Source organism: Leopardus geoffroyi, chromosome E1, assembly GCF_018350155.1.
Source record: "Leopardus geoffroyi isolate Oge1 chromosome E1, O.geoffroyi_Oge1_pat1.0, whole genome shotgun sequence".
Lineage (NCBI taxonomy): Eukaryota > Metazoa > Chordata > Mammalia > Carnivora > Felidae > Leopardus > Leopardus geoffroyi.
Window position 1 is genome coordinate 46,844,157 of NC_059330.1, and position 15,789 is coordinate 46,859,945.

Genomic DNA, 15,789 nt, shown 5'->3' on the forward strand with positions numbered 1-15,789 from the left:
CACCCCTCCCTTGACCTTTCTAGAAATAAAAACCCATGTTGACCCTAAGAAGACTTGTACAATGGTCACTGTGCTTTTGGTTATGTTGCCTCCTCTTGGTTAACTATTAACTTCAACAAGATTTTTGTTTATGAATAGACCCTCCAGTCTGAAGTCTTTAGAATTCCCTGAATTATTGGAAAGATATTCATGATTTCCCATATAACTAGTTAAGAGCCCCAGCAAGCCTGAAGACTACAATCTACATAAACTGAAACTTAGCTCTTAGCCAAACGTCTTACAAGGTGTAAAGTTTTTAGCTTTAGTCACCATTTCAGTTAATTCACAGTAGAGCCAAGAGCAAAAATATATTCTGAAACAGCAAGGTATTTGGAGCTTTTCAAATGATGACATTTACAAAGGAATAAAGTCCTCCATGTGGCTCTCACATAAGCACTTTGAGGGTGGGGCTACACAGCTGGTTATTTCCTACCTTAATCTCACTTTACCATTCTGCTACCAGGCTATTAAATGACTCACCTGATGAGGTACTTACAAAAAGCCTTGATGCAATTTTGCCTAAAATTATAAATTTAAACTCATTTTACTTCTTGCAATATAAATAGACCGTTTTGAGGGCCTTCTGATCTCCCCACTTCCCAAACTTAAATTATAGAAAGGAGCAGTCTTTTTAGTTTTTATGGTTAAAAAAACAGACCATCTAAGCAAAGTTTTACATGACATTATATATGTAAAATAAAGTACAATTTCCACTTAATTCAGTCTTCAAATATTTTTTATTGGAAGGCCATGCGTTGCCTTCATTTATTGTATTTCAAATCACTGTACATTTACTTGTGAAAACACTGCCTGCATTTTCTAGTACAAAAAAAACCTAAAAATTGTTTCAGGAATGTAGAGAAATATCCAACTTAAATAGCGAAAAAGTGCACCATAATTACTGCTGCACTGCAGTCATTTCTGCATTTCCCATGTTTCTTAAATAACTATCTTGTCTGATAACACACAATATAAAGAGCAATTATGAAAAACAGACATTTACATATACTTCTAAAGTCTTATTGAGAATATCCTGTTGGCATTGGATAACCAATCATAGGTGCAGCTGCAGTAGCAGGATATGCATATGCCTGTTGGTTCATACCATTGTGCATATTTGGAACGTTACTTCCATATTGCTGAGTGCTATCATAACCGTTCTGGTAAGTCCCTGTTGGATTACCAGTCCTAAAACTGGTCTGTATACCAGCAGACACAAAATTACTTCCAAAACTCCCATTGGTGTAATTTGCAGCACTGTAAACACCATTCTGAGTTTTTGCCCCAAAATCTCTCTTAAGCAGACTAGAATAACCTCGGTCATAATTTTCCCTGTCTCTAAAGGTATTAAATCCACCCCTTTTGCCCGCAGAGTATCTGTCCCGACGGTCATCCTTCATGCCTCCTCTACCCCTGGAACGACCTGTGAAGAAAAAAAAGATAATTGCATGCTGATTATTTCCATGCCACAAATCACTACTGACACAAAAAGGAATTAGGTAGCAACTAGCTCTATTCACTCTGTAAAGGGTTTCTCAGTTTCATATTAAAGATTTTTACTCACCCGCCAATCCCATTTAAATGGATTTGTAGACCATCATGTGACCCCAAATCACCAACATTTCTTATTGAAGGTTGGTCTTACCTGAACCTCTGTCTTCGACCAACTGAAGCAACTTGGGATTAATTGCTTGATTAGCTTCACGAAGCACAGAGATAAGGTCGCTCACTTGCTTTATGTTATTAGGTGTAAAGAAAGTGTATGCTGTGCCTGTTTTGGTACTGCGAGCAGTTCTTCCAATTCGATGAATATAATCCTCTGAGGAGTTAGGGTAGTCATAATTGATGACAAATTTCACATCTTCCACATCTGTAAGGTGTTGCAGTGTGGCAAAATAGCAATGTACGGAGTTTTGCACACCACAACAGCCAGACCAAAAATAAAAAGTTAGACAATTGTATTCCCAAGAAGGTACGGGCTGCAAAAAATACAGTTAAAATGGTTATCCATTCCCTGTAGGAATACCATTGAAATTGGAGAGGGAGAAAAAAAAAAAAAAAAGCACACACCATCTACCTGGATGTCTCATTACCCACCCAATGATAGACAGCCTGTCAGTAAGACGTGTATTCTCTAACATGTTCCCAAACCAGCAAGTCCCCTTACAGATCGTCAAGTGACATCTGAATGCTTCTGCGCAGTAGGGCCACTTAAAGGTTCACAGCAACCTCTTCATGTGCTCATTTTGAGGACCTTTAAACAAAAATGTACATGGTCCTTTGCATTACACACTCATCAGAAGTTCAAAATTCTGGCCACACTGCTTGTCTTGCCAAGACCTTACAACCGCAGCTGCAAGAAAAACATACCTGTCCCCCAAAAGTTGTTTTTATGCACTGTGTCTCGTCTAGGCAAGCGCTTCCAAGAAGCCAGGATTCACTTGAGAATGTGTCTCTCTCTGGCAGGTCTCGACATGACGACTACTGTGTAGGTGAGGGAGGAACTTTCAAAGCACTGCTTTCTTTTCCCACTGACTAAGTGTGAGAAGTTGCTCCTGCTCTAGATCTCATGTGCCAGTACTCACCAATTTGTAAAAGGCTTAGTACCTTTTAAAGCTGCTCTCTCCATTTCAAACTTGAACAAAAATTTCATTGAACATTGAAGTTTGGAAATAGTTCTTCAACATTTCAGCCAACTCACTGAAACTCAAAGACCCACAGATCACAGTAAACAGTTTGAAACAGTGCTGTACCATGGCAGTCATGCAAAGCATGGGACAGAAGAAATACCACGGCAGTGAACTGTGAGGATAACTTGCACTTTTTTCCCCCGGAGAGAACAGTTTACGGGGCAGAGGTGGTATGTTCTGCCTTTTGAAGATTACTGGCACACTTTCAGCTTTTCACCTCTCTAATCGACTGGAAGCAGCCAGCCGACCACTAGTCCTCCATCCCCCTCGAGTCCTCCGATTGTCATGCCTAGGCCTTGCCAAAGGCTGCACCTTTATATGAAAAAAACTTGGAAAAAATGCAGAGGTTAAAGAAAGCAATAAACTTTCTTTAAAAAAGTATATGGAGATCTTCTGGGAAACCGAGCCATGAATTCGAGTTTTTACTAACCTAGCCCTCTGGAGGCCACATCTGTAGCAATCAGAATAGGAGCTTTTCCATGTTTGAATTCTGTGAAAGAAAAACTATCATCAATAATGTAAGAATGACAAGTTTTAAGAAACAAATTTTCATTTTCATTTGACTTACCATTTAGAACCCAGTCACGTTCCTGTTGACTCTTGTCACCATGGATACCCATGGCGGGCCACCTACATTAAAGAAAAACTATCAGTAAGTTCACCTTTAAAACCAGATAGATTTTAGTCTGCTTAAAAAACTAATCACAATTTCCTTTAGTTTTACCTGATGTACAGTTTTATTTACACCAGATATAACTGCCATCCATGAAACTCAAATCTGTTACTTTCGATCTGTTTGCCTCTCCCTCTAAACTCAGCTCTCATACACCTGCTTCAATGGAAGAAGCCCACATACCCGTCTCTCCTCATTTTTCTAGTAAGCTCATCACATCTTCTTTTGGTTTCGACAAAAACAATGGTTTTATTCTCCTTCTCACTCATGATCTCTTCCATTAGACGAATAAGTCTTGGAAAAACAAATTGTGAATTTTAATAAAAGAAGTCCACAGTTACAGACACATATTTACGGTCAGTGAAATCAATAACTTCGATTTACACAACTCAAGTAAAAACACCTGCTTGAACACTTGTATCAAGCAATTCTATCCTTGGTCCTTAAACCATAAAGGAGTTCCTTTTCCTTCTTTGCTATATGGTGATAACCAATTGCGCGAATGAAGGAAAGTATTTTAATAAGGATCGACAGACTAATTTTAAACAAACACACCCAACGTTGCACCAACTGAAAGTCACTTTTAAGATAACCTATCAAACGGTTAACTCCTGAATTTGTACAGTGATGTTTTTAGAACAATACTTCTACAGAAAACTTACTTTTCATCCTTTTCTACATCATGACATACATCCACAATCTGAAGAATATTGTGGTTTGCACTCAGTTCTAGTGCACCAATGTTTATGTGAATGTAGTCTTTCAGGAAATCTTCAGCAAGCTGTCTTACTTCTTTTGGCCAAGTTGCACTCCACATTAGGGTTTGCCTATCAGGCTGAAGAATTTTGGGTTAAAAAAAGCATTGTATTCTAAGAACAAATCTTTGAGATAAGTTTGAAAAGGAAACATTTTTAAAGGTAACTTACTCTTATCTGATCCACAATCTTCCTTATTTGGGGTTCAAAGCCCATATCAAGCATTCTGTCTGCTTCATCAAGGACAAGGTAGGTGGTTCTTCTCAGATTGGTTTTCCCACACTCCAAAAAGTCAATCAGTCTTCCAGGTGTTGCAATACAGATTTCCACACCTTCAATGAAACACACGACGTAACTACAACACGTAGTGTAGAAGTTCTAGAACCAACACTGACAAAATTATTGTTACGTGCCTCTCTCCAAATCACGAATTTGTGGTCCCTTTGGAGCACCACCATAGATGCAAGTGGACTTCAAGCGACATGCTCTACAGTATTCAGCAGCTACTTGCTGTACTTGTTGGGCCAGTTCCCGAGTTGGTGCCAGCACCAAGCACTAAAAGAAACACAAAGCAGAGCAGATTTTAACAGAGTCCCGGATCCTAGTTTTAAACTTACTGGCATTATGCTGGCAGGTAATTGACGTTTGCTGTAAAGACAGCTTTGTCTCCAACTAAGTTGAATAAGACAACTAACTTACAACTAACTTATAACTACGTAACTAACTTATAACTGCATGTAAAAGCATGAGTTTTTTGCTACATACAAACATTTGCTACAAATCTCTCTGTCATACTCCTAAGCAAAAGCTAATGAAAATATGTCTACTTACAATAGGCCCATCACCTCTCTCTAGGAATGGCTGATGATTGATGTGGACGATAGCAGGCAGCAAATACTATGGGGGGGAGGCAAACAACAGGAATTAAGTTAAAATGTTTCCGGTTTCTTTATATTCTCAATTTGTTTTCTCTAGCACATCACCACCGAATAAAACTCGAGTTATCCCAAACTTACAGACAACGTTTTCCCGGATCCAGTCTGTGCTACTCCAACCATATCTAATCCACTTAGAGCAACGGGCCATCCCTGAGCTTGAATAGCAGTGGGCTCAGTAAAATTCTGTCTTGCAATGACATCCATTACGTTAGCTAAAATTAGCAACAATAAAAAATTAGCAAAACCAGAAGAAAAAGAATAAATGAAGTGGGGGGGGGGGAACCTCAAAACTAGGCACTTACCAGGGAAGTTCGCTTCATAAAAATTCAGAACTGGCTTTGGGCAGTTGTGACCTCTAACCGTAATTTCCTTACTCCTTCTGTATGTCTCCACCTCTTGCTAGAAAACAAATTTTAATGATCTACTAAGTACCATGACAACCTTCACTAATATGCAAGTCACCAGGTCCCTAACTTTTTAAATGATTAACAAACCTTAATAGGATTTTAAACCTGTATCCACATACAGACACCACACAGCATAAGATTCACCTATTATGGTTATAGTCAACAACTCTGAAGTACAAAAATCCAAAGCCACCTGTTTTTATAAGTACCACCTCTTTCTTAGCTACCATAGAGTGTGAATTTCCCTTAATTTGGTCATTTCCAAGACCTCTCTATTTAGATTTTGATTTAAGTCATTATTGAATTATAGCCTGATAAAACCATGTGAAATTACTCACTGCTGTGCGCCTAGCCAAATCAGGGTGCTCTTGATAAAAATTCTTCTCAAATTTGGGCAGCTCATCAAGATTCCACTTCTTTTTGACTAGTTTTTCCCCAGGGTTTCCAAACTTCTTTCCAGATAGGGGCCCTGCCCTACTTCCCCCGAATCGAGGTGCACCAAACCTGGAAAAACAAAAACAAAAACCTCACATTTTCAAATGTCTACATAGTGATTTACATACAGACTTTTCATCCTTTGGCACACACTAGAGGTAAATGACTTTCACAGTTTGAAGACTTAGCACTGCCCTTGGCGATGATCATGCTATCAAAAACCACCATTAGCACCATCTCTCTCCCTTCCCGTTGTCCCAAGTACACACTACTAAAGCCAAATCAACAGCCCGGGATATAGCAGGTCGGAAACTGGCTGCCCAAACGCCCGAAGTTCCGATTACAAGGATAGACAACAGCTTATGGTTACTAGCTTCTCCCATGAGCTTAGGAATTAAATGTCTGGGAAAGAGACAATACAAGGGAGGAGCTTAACAGCGATATTATTTTTACTGACTGTTTTCAAGCAAAGAAGCTTTGATTTTAAGGAATAACGGGACGACACAAACAATGAGAACAGAACAAGGACGGTGGTCTCAGGGACACTTACGCAAGCCAATCGAATTGGGGGTATCCCGCGGAAGGGCTCCTGATTCTGATAGCAACATTATATAACGCAAAGAAAAAGAGGAGGAGGAGCTGGCAACTACCGGGGGAGGAGTCCCGGACCGGGCGGCGTTCCCGCTGGGGCGGCGCTTCCCCCTTTGTCTCGCATTTCTCTCTGCGCCACATTTTCTCGACGCTGCCATTTTGAGCTCCTCCGCCGGGCGGGGTAACAAAGGCGCCGCCGCCATGTCCGACGCCGGCATTTTGTACCCGCGACCCAACCACATGGCCGATTCCCGCGGCGCTGGCCACCCTGCTGCCCCTGTCACATCAACGGGTTCGAAGGCGAGCCCGGCGGCTCTCATAGAATTCCCGGGGCAGCTAAACCACATCTCAAAGGGTTGCACCTAATAACGACGACTTCACCCTCTTGGAGACGTCGCGCTTTCCTCCCCTCGAAATACCCTCCCCCAAATTCTCCCAACAGCTACTCAATCGCCGGGGAAACTTCGATGTCCTCCCCGCCAGCCCGCCAACAAAAGGCGACCTTAAAAGCCGTTAACAGAAAAACCGCTTTCAATCAGTTTTTGACAAATACCAAAATGGCGCAAGCCTTCGGTCACAAAAGCCTAAGGATAGGCTGAGAAACCCAAGTTCCTGTCGCCCCCGCCCGCCACCTTCATCGGCCTCCCATCCCCCACTGCCAGGCCTGACAAGTCCGTTCCCACACTCACCCTCGATCCCGGCCGCGGTCTCGGTCACTCGAATAACCCGACATGGCGTCAATGGTTGCGGTTGGCGGGGAACGAAATGGAGAGAATCGGGTGCGACGAGTCGCTGCGGGTGGCTCTGGCGACAGCAAAGCCTTGCGGGGGCGGCAGCGGCGGAGGAGCGGCGATGACTGAGGCCGGAGCTGCTCAACGAGAGACCGGTGGAAATGAATGAGGTGCCGGCCGCGTCCCGGCAGCCGGTTTTATAGTCTGGACCGCCTCCTCCGCCGCAAAGAATGCTGGGAGCCGCTCTATGACCTAATCACTCCGCCCCTGCGCAGAGGCCGCAACGCCCGCCGGCGTTCCGGGATCCGCCATGTTCTCGCCCCACCCCCCACCGCCCCTCCCTCGGAATCGCCGGTTTAGGGCCCCTTTCATGGCTGGACCCACCCACACTGAAATTTCTCAGCCTACACCCTATTCTTTACCTTTTTCTCGTTTTTCCACACCTCAGGGAGGCCACCCTGCCCTTTTCCAGGTTCAGCCTACCCAACAAAATGGCCAGCACAGGCCAACCCACTCAGCCCACTTGGAGATGTTTACGTCTCCAAAGAGCCCTCACGCTTCTAACCAAATGAGACGGGAAGGCGGAGCCAGACGTTGTCACGTGGCTGCTCCCGCCCATCGGGTAAGCGGACCGCACTACTTCGCCAGTTGGCGTCGGCGGAGGAATACGAAACGAAATAGCTCGCCGGAAGTTCCGTACTAATGCCCCCGGGAGACCGACCTGGGCTGCTGGATGTGACCAGATATGTGAAACCCACCCACCTGAGAATCCCTTAGCGGGATATTGCCCGCGGCGAAGGGTATCTAGAGCCCACAAACCGCCGCCTCGGCCCGTGCTGAGAAAGGAAGTCCTCCTGTGATGACCAATCAGCAGCGAGAAGCCGTTTTAAAGTCCCACCCTCTTTCTCCCCCAGCCCTTTCGTTTCGTTCCCCCACCTCGGCGGTGCGTCTGCGCTGTTCGGCCCTTCCAGGACGCCGTCCATCGCGCGCCCAGTTGGGAGTCTAGCGGCAACCTGCCTCCGTGACATGGCCGGCTCAGAGGCTGGTGAGTCTCGGCCCGGAGCCCCGGTGTGTGTGGACTGAAACCGTTTAAGAACCCGAACGCCCCTATTCCTTTTATCTCGAGTCCTCCGGCTGGACTCACTGGTCTGGCCTGCCGACGGGTCTCGTCACAGACACCCCGTCGTGGTCGGCGGGTTTGGGTCTCTTAGCCCCGCTCTTGGTTCGCTTAGTCTCTTAGCCCCGCTTTTGGTTCGCTTAGTGGCCATCGAGCGCATTTTGGGGTGTGAAGAGGAGGGCCCGCAGCACGCCTGCAGCCTGGCTGCAAAGAGGGCAGTCAGAAAGCAGAAAGTGTCCTCCTGGCACCTGTATTCTCGGGAATCCAGCCACTGTCAGCGCGCTCTCTGCTTCTTGAATTGTGGAGACTGAGGCCGTACCTGCCTGTGCATTGAACTTTTGAGCAACGGCACCCTTACGGTGTTGTTGATGCCCTTGCCAAAGTAGAACGGTGGTGGATTTTTCTCTTCGGCGCTCTGTGTCGTTACCTGGCTTTTTCTAGCAACCACTTTCGAGAAGCGAGTTGATTGGGTTGCCTGGGACGCCTTCATCCTTTTCTTCCAGACAGCTTGAAACTTCAAACCCTTTGGTTTGGTCAGCTTGAGAACTGGGCACGGGGAGAGAGAACGTGATTCTTGGAAGATACTCTCATTTGTTTCTGGGAAGAGGGAGATGATGTGCCTTGAATACACAGACACATTTTTAGAACCTGCTGAGCATGTCAGATACAGAGTAACAGAACTTTCTCTTTAGTTGCTAATTATATCAGGGCGCAAATATTTCAAGCTTTCTAAATTGTTCGAGAAACCCTTGAAGTGTGTTTGCTATAATTCCAACGGTGTCTGGGGGTGGGTTGCGGTGGCACAGGAAACTTCAGTGTTGATAATGTGCTAGCTCTGAATTTAGAGACATTTTTAGGTATTTTCTATGTTTTATTTCTTATACATTAAATATAATTAAAAACTAACAAATGTTTTAGTGTTAGTGTCATTACTTCATTTCTTAACAGCCTGCGTTAATCAGCCTATTGGGCACCAGAGAAATTCTGACTTGCACAAGATAATTGGGTAAAAACATGACTAACGCTATTGGGAATTTGAAACAGCATTCATTAATTAGTTTCTGGTAGCCTCAGACTATCATTAACAAAGTGTCTTGCTTATGACATAATATTTGCTTACTTATACGTATGTTTTAAATAAAAACAGCTTTGTGTGGCTTGTAAAATAAGAAAAGGGTACATAACTTAGCACTTTAGCTTATAACGGTAGAAATTGGATTTGCATCATAGTTTTTTACTACATTGAAATTCTAGCACTCTAGCACTTGCAGAGTGCTAGAAATTAAATAATGTATTTTCAAAATTCATGCCTTGGAGGGCCTTTGAACTTTTATAGTAACCAAATTTCTTATCTTGTGCTGCATTCAATGTCTGTCTTTGTGGGGTCGACTTTTGCTATTTAAGGCTTATCTTTTTCCTTTCCTAACAGAGTGGATAACCGTTGCCAATAACCTTCTTTTGAAATGTCACATACACCTGAGGATACGAGAACTGGAAGACTGTGATGCTAATGTTTTTATTGCTCTTTATCAATCCATTTTGGGAGAAAAGGTACCAGGTAAGGGTACTAAAAAGTGGGAGTAATAGTGACTATATGTTAGGCCAGGTGTTTTGAGTGCCTTAAGTTAGATCCTGTGGTGTTTATAAAATCCTGTATTTTCTCTTTGTTTACATTTTATTTGTATGTAACTGTTGCATTCGTTACCATAATAAAGACCCACATAGAGTAACAGCCTTGTTCAAATCAGTTTGAGTGGTCTTGGTCATTGTGTCAGTCATGGCTAATACCTTGTGAAAGTCACACCTTTTCTGTACATATATTTTCAAAAATTCTAAAATTGAGTAGAACTTGGAAACTTGTTGGGTCCTGTTGCTTAACCAGTATTATGGATATGAATTGATGATTGTACTGCATCCCTGCTTGAGTAGCTCAGAGTCTTTATCCATAGATCTCTACTGTCTCTGCTATAACCATTAGTATTAAAGCTCTGTGTAGTCTCTTTTCCTTTCCCACTGTTACCATGAGTTAGTGCCCTCATCACTTGGAATAATGGAGATGGCCTCTAGCTAGTATCTTTGATGCTAGTCTTAACCTTCATTTGAGCACAGAGGCCTATAGTTATTAGACCAGTCTTTTAAAATACTTTTTTCAGGGCACCTGGGTTGCTTAGTCGGTTGAGCATCTGACTCTTGGTTTTGGGTCCAGTCATGATCTCAAGGTTCGTGAGTTTGAGCCCCACATTGGGCTCTGTGCTGACAGCATGGAGCCAACTTGGGATTCTCTCTCTGCCCCTCTCTGTCTGTCCCCTCCCTGCTCACTTGCTCTCTCTCTCTCTCTCAAAATAAATAAAAGAAAAACTTAAAAAATAAAGTACTTTTTTCTTCCTTCCCCCATTCATCTCCCTCAGTGCCAGAGGAGAAACTCCAAACACAAGTTCAGTGTTAAAATCTTTCCTCACTGTGGTCTTTACTGACCTTTTGGGTTTTTTTAAGTTTATTTTGATTTATTTTTAATTTTTTAAAGTTTATTTGCATTTCAAAGTAAGTTTTACTTTGTTTTATATTTTTATTTTTTAATTTACATCCAAGTTAGCATATAGTGCAACAATGATTTCGGGAGATTCCTTAATGCCCCTTACCCATTTAGCCCATCCCCCCTCCCACAATCCCTCCAGCAACCTTCTGTTTGTTCTCTATATTTGTCTGTTTTGTTCCCCTCCCTGTTTTTATATTTTTGTTTCCCTTCCCTATATGCATTTGTTTTGTATCTTAAATTCCTCATATGAGTGAAGTCATACGATATTTGTGTTTCTCTAATTCTGCTTAGCATAATATTCTCGAGTTTCATCTACATAGGAGCAAATGGCAAGATTTCATTCTTTTTGATTGCTGAGTAATACCCGTTTGTATGTATACATAGATATATATATATATGTACACATACACCATATGTATACATACACCACATTTTCTTTATCCATCTGTTGATAGACATTTGGGCTGTTTCCACATTTGGCCATTGTTGATAGTGCTGCTATAAACATTGGGGTACATGTGCCCCTTTGAAACACCACACCTGTATCCCTTGGATACATACCTAGTAGTGCAATTGCTCGGTCATAAGGTAGTTCTATTTTTAATTTTTTGAGGAACCTCCATACTGTTTTCCGGAGTGGGCTCACCAGTTTGCATTCCCACCAGCAGTGCAGAAGAGATCCTCTTTGTCCACATCCTTGCTAACATCTGTTGTTGCCTGAGTTGTTAACATTAGCCATTCTGACAGGTGTGGGGTGGTATCTCATTGTGGCTTTGATTTGTATTTCCCTGATGATGAATGATGTTGAGCATTTTTTCATGTGTCAGTTGGCCATCTGGATGTCTTCTTTGGAGAAGTGTCTATTCATGTCTTTTGCCCATTTCTTCACTGGATTATTTGTGTTTTGGGTGTTGAGTTTGATAAGTTCTTTATAGATTTTGGATACTAAGCCTTTATCTGATGTGTCATTTGCAAATATCTTCTCCCATTCCGTCGGTTGCCTTTTAGTCTTGCAGATTGTTTCCTTCACGGTGCAGAAGCCTTTTATTTTGATGAGGTCCCAGTAGTTCATTTTTGCTTTTGTTTCCCTTGCCTCTGGAGACGTGTTGAGTAAGAAGTTGCTGTGGCCAAGATCAAGGAGGTTTTTGCCTGCTTTCTCCTCGAGGATCTTGATGGCTTCCTGCCTTACATTGAGGTCTTTCATCCATTTTGAGTTTATTTTTGTGTCTGGTGTAAGAAAGTGGTCCAGGTTCATTCTTCTGCATGTCGCTGTCCTGTTTTCCCAGCACCATTTGTTGAAGAGACTGTCCTTATGCCATCGGATATTCTTTTCCTGCTTTGTCGAAGATGAGTTGGCCATACGTTTGTGGGTCCATTCCTGGATTCTCTGTTCTGTTGAATTGATCTGAGTGTCTGTTTTTGTGCCAGTACCATACTGTCTTGATGATTTCAGCTTTGTAGTACAGCTTGAAGTCCGGGATTGTGATGCCTGTAGCTTTGGTTTTCTTTTTCAAGATTGCTTTGGCTACCTGGGGTCTTTTCTGTTTCCATACAGATTGTAGGATTGTTTGTTCTAGCTCTGTGAAGAATGCTGGTGTTACTTTGATAGGGATTGCATTGAATATGTAAATTGCCTTGGGTAGTATTGACATTTAACAATATTTGTTCTTCCTATCCAGGAGTATGGAATATTTTTTCATTTTTTTGTGTCTTCTTCAATTTCTTTCATAAGCTTTCTGTAGTTTTCAGTGTATAGATTTTTCATGTCTTTGGTTAGATTTATTCCTAGGTATTTTATGGTTTTTGGTGCAAGTTTATTTATTTGAGAGCTTGCACGGGGAGGGGCAGAGAGAGGTAAAGAGAGAATCCCAAGCAGGCTCCATGCTGTCAGCATGGAGCCTGATTCAGGGCTCAATCCCAGGAACTGTGAGATCATGACCTGAGCCAGAATCAAGAGTTGGACACTTAACCACCTGAGCCACCCAGGGGCCTCTATTTTTATTTAGAGAGTGTGTGTATGAGTGGGGGAGGGACAGAGAGAGAACAAGGGAGAGAGAATACTAAGCAGGCTCCATGCCATCTTAGAAGCCCTGAGATCATGACCTGAACCAAAATTAAGAGTCAGACGTTTAACCAACTAAGCCACCCAGACACCCTTATATACTGACCTTTTAAATCATTATGCCATTAATTCCTACTAGGTTACCTTCAGAAGGTTGTGGGGTTTTTTTCCTCTCATGGAAAGCAGCCCATGATTATGGGTTAAAGTCTCACTCCATTATTGTTTCCCTTACTAGAGTATTAGCACCTCCTTGAATTTAGGGACCTCTTTATCTTTCTGTAGCATGGTGCTTATTGTAGAGCATGTTCATATATATGTTGATTGACTAAGTATTCAACCACTAAAGGTGCTGTGTGGAATTCAGGCTCTGTTAGCTTTATCTGAATTTTATAGCCTGTTTTGTTTGGGTAGAGCTTATGTTTGTAGCACTTAACCTGACTCAGAAGCCTGGTCAGAGACAGATGAAAACTTGGACCCTCAGATGAAAAATGTGTAGCCTTTTTTCCACAGACCTCATAGCTATTCCCAGGAGTCAAGAGGATGAAGCTCACAATGTACAAGCAGTAATTGATTCGCTGGCCTTGGATTACCTGCAAGTCAGCTTGTCTCACATAACAGGTCGGTGTATACTTAACCATCAGATAATTTTGCATTTGACTAAATTAATTTGTTGGGTAGAATCCTAGACATTGTTTAGTTAACCAAATGAATAAGCTTATGATATAAACCAAGTGGCAAGACTGAGCCAAGATAAATTGACTGGTAGAGTTAAGGCAGCCATTCTTGAGAGCTTTTTTAGGAGAGTCAAACATTGAGTTTATGATGGACCTGAGTCTGAGATGTAAGAATTCTGGCTGGTAGTTAAAGGTATGTTTTTTGTTATTTTGTTATTTTGTTATTTTAAAGCTAACATGCTGCTTGTTTGTAGTAGCTAAGAATTAGCTACATCTAAATATCCATTAAATAGGGACAGGTTAAATAAGTTATGATAGCTCCATGCAGGGAATTACTCTGCTACTGTAAAAGATGATTGATGATGCTCATTATGTACAATGTTCCATATTAGTGGAACAGTCTCCAATGTGTGCAATGTCAGAAAGATGTGCACTTAACAATGATAATGTGCAGAGTAGGGTGCTGCTTATAAAAACAAAGGTAAGGAGAGGAAATATGCAGTTGATTGCTTGCAGAAGGACTCTTTGAAAGCATGTGCAAGAAACCTGTAATGCCAATTGCTTCCAGTAAAGGAACTTCAGGGCTGCAGGACGAGGGTGGGATGAGACTTCATTATATAACTTTTATACTTCTTGAATTTTATTTTGTTTTTTTAAAGTTTATTTATTTATTTTGAGAGAAAGAGTGCATGAATGGGGGACAGGCAGAGAGAGAGAGAGAATCCCAGAGACCACACTGTCAGCGCAGAGCCCGGCATGGTGCTCCATCCCACAAACTGTGAGGTCATGACCTGAGCTGAAATCAAGAGTCAGATGCTCAACCAACTGAGCCACCCAGGCGCCCCTCAATTTTAAGCCTCATGGATATTTTCTCTATTCAAAATAAATAAAACTGTAAATTGTTTTTGAAACTTTTTCCAAAATAGAGTATATCATGCTTGTATTCTAAAGCCAAACATACCAAATATAAATATATTTGTAAATCCCTGTATTCTAGATAGAAAATGAGGATTATTCCAGTCAATTATTTCAAGCTAAGGAAAAGAGGGAATCTGTGCATTTGAACCTACATTTGAATCACTTAGAGAAGGCTTACACCATTGGTTTGTTCTTGGGCAGTTAAATGTTAATCAGGATTTGTCACTCACATCTCTCAATGTGATGTTGACGACAAGTTTTGCAAAAATACTCTGTCTTAAGTTTTGAGTGCAGTTCTAGGAGTAAAAATGGTAAATTAGTTTGAAGATAATTCATTTTGAGGGATAATCCCAGGGTTTTCCTGTTCTTTTGCAATTCGGAATTGCTTTATCACTTGAATAGGGTAATTTCTGGTATTTGTGCTTTTTAAACCTATAGCATAGTGTATCTGCTTATGTAACTTTTTAATGCAGAGCTGCTCCTAACAACTCTCACCCACCCCATGAAAAGTTGCAGAACTGCTTATCTCCTCCAGTATACTGCAGAGCAGCTTTTTACTCGTTGTGTTCTTGTTCAGTTTAAAATACTTTCTTCTGTACCATGAAGCACTGCATTTTGGTGGGCGGTCTTAGTTGCTGGGTTGGCAGAGGATGCTCCCCATCCTGGCAACTGAGAAGTTCTGAGTATGCCCTTGGGGTATACTTGTGTATCTCATTAAGCCAGAAAAACAAGGCTTAAGAAGATTTGTTTGCTTTAAACCAAAAAAAAAAAAAAAAAAAAAAAGAGTCAAATACTGTCTATCTGTATTGGTAATTTTGTAAAACATCATATTTCTGGTTTAGGTTTGTTTTGCATCAGGAGTGAAATTTTGAATGGCTAGATTCTCTCAAATATCAAGTTTCCATTGTGTCTTTCCCTTACTGGTTTGAACTTAAGAGAATGCAGGCATGACCTCCCAAAGGACAACCCAGCTGTCTCAAGAGTTACATTCCATCCATACCTGATGTTGATTAGAGTCCATTTTAGGTGATACTAAGCAAGCTAAGTTTCCATGCTTTTACCAACCCATTTCTTGTCAACATATCAATTTAGCATGTATTAAAAACTTATTATGAGACAAGTATTGTGCCAGGAATTGTTTAAAGAGTAACTCCTGGGTGTAAAGTGGATGTGGTGGGAGGTGAGGCTGGAGAAGTTGGGACTGAGGTGAGATTAAAAAGTTT

General features: G+C 41.8%; 2 protein-coding genes across 5 annotated transcripts in view; one reads left to right on the forward strand and one right to left on the reverse strand.

The window, feature by feature from the left end:
- Nucleotides 1–757: 757 nt before the first annotated feature.
- DDX5 (DEAD-box helicase 5) lies at nt 758–8,132 on the reverse strand. Of its 4 annotated transcripts, none has more exons than XM_045490680.1 (14): nt 8,022–8,132; nt 7,218–7,396; nt 5,841–6,006; nt 5,398–5,494; nt 5,174–5,307; nt 4,989–5,054; nt 4,571–4,712; nt 4,329–4,489; nt 4,065–4,237; nt 3,586–3,696; nt 3,298–3,359; nt 3,160–3,219; nt 1,685–1,909; nt 758–1,462 (listed from the first exon to the last, which is right to left on the reverse strand). In XM_045490680.1, exons 2-14 carry the CDS (start codon nt 7,259–7,261, stop codon nt 1,059–1,061), a joined length of 1,845 nt encoding a protein of 614 aa, XP_045346636.1. In that variant the 5' UTR covers nt 7,262–7,396; nt 8,022–8,132; the 3' UTR covers nt 758–1,058. The 4 variants fall into 4 exon arrangements, with proteins under 4 accessions (XP_045346636.1, XP_045346635.1, XP_045346634.1 ...); XM_045490679.1 differs by lacking the exon at nt 8,022–8,132 and adding an exon at nt 7,682–7,800; XM_045490678.1 differs by lacking the exons at nt 7,218–7,396; nt 8,022–8,132 and adding an exon at nt 6,488–7,085.
- The window catches only part of CEP95 (centrosomal protein 95), a 44,210-nt gene continuing 36,331 nt past the window's right edge, over nt 7,911–15,789 (forward strand). Inside the window, exons 1-3 of the mRNA XM_045490666.1 lie at nt 7,911–8,304; nt 9,806–9,934; nt 13,485–13,592. Coding sequence (XP_045346622.1) covers nt 8,286–8,304; nt 9,806–9,934; nt 13,485–13,592 — 256 coding nt within the window. The 5' untranslated portion in view covers nt 7,911–8,285. The remainder of the gene's footprint in view (nt 8,305–9,805; nt 9,935–13,484; nt 13,593–15,789) is intronic.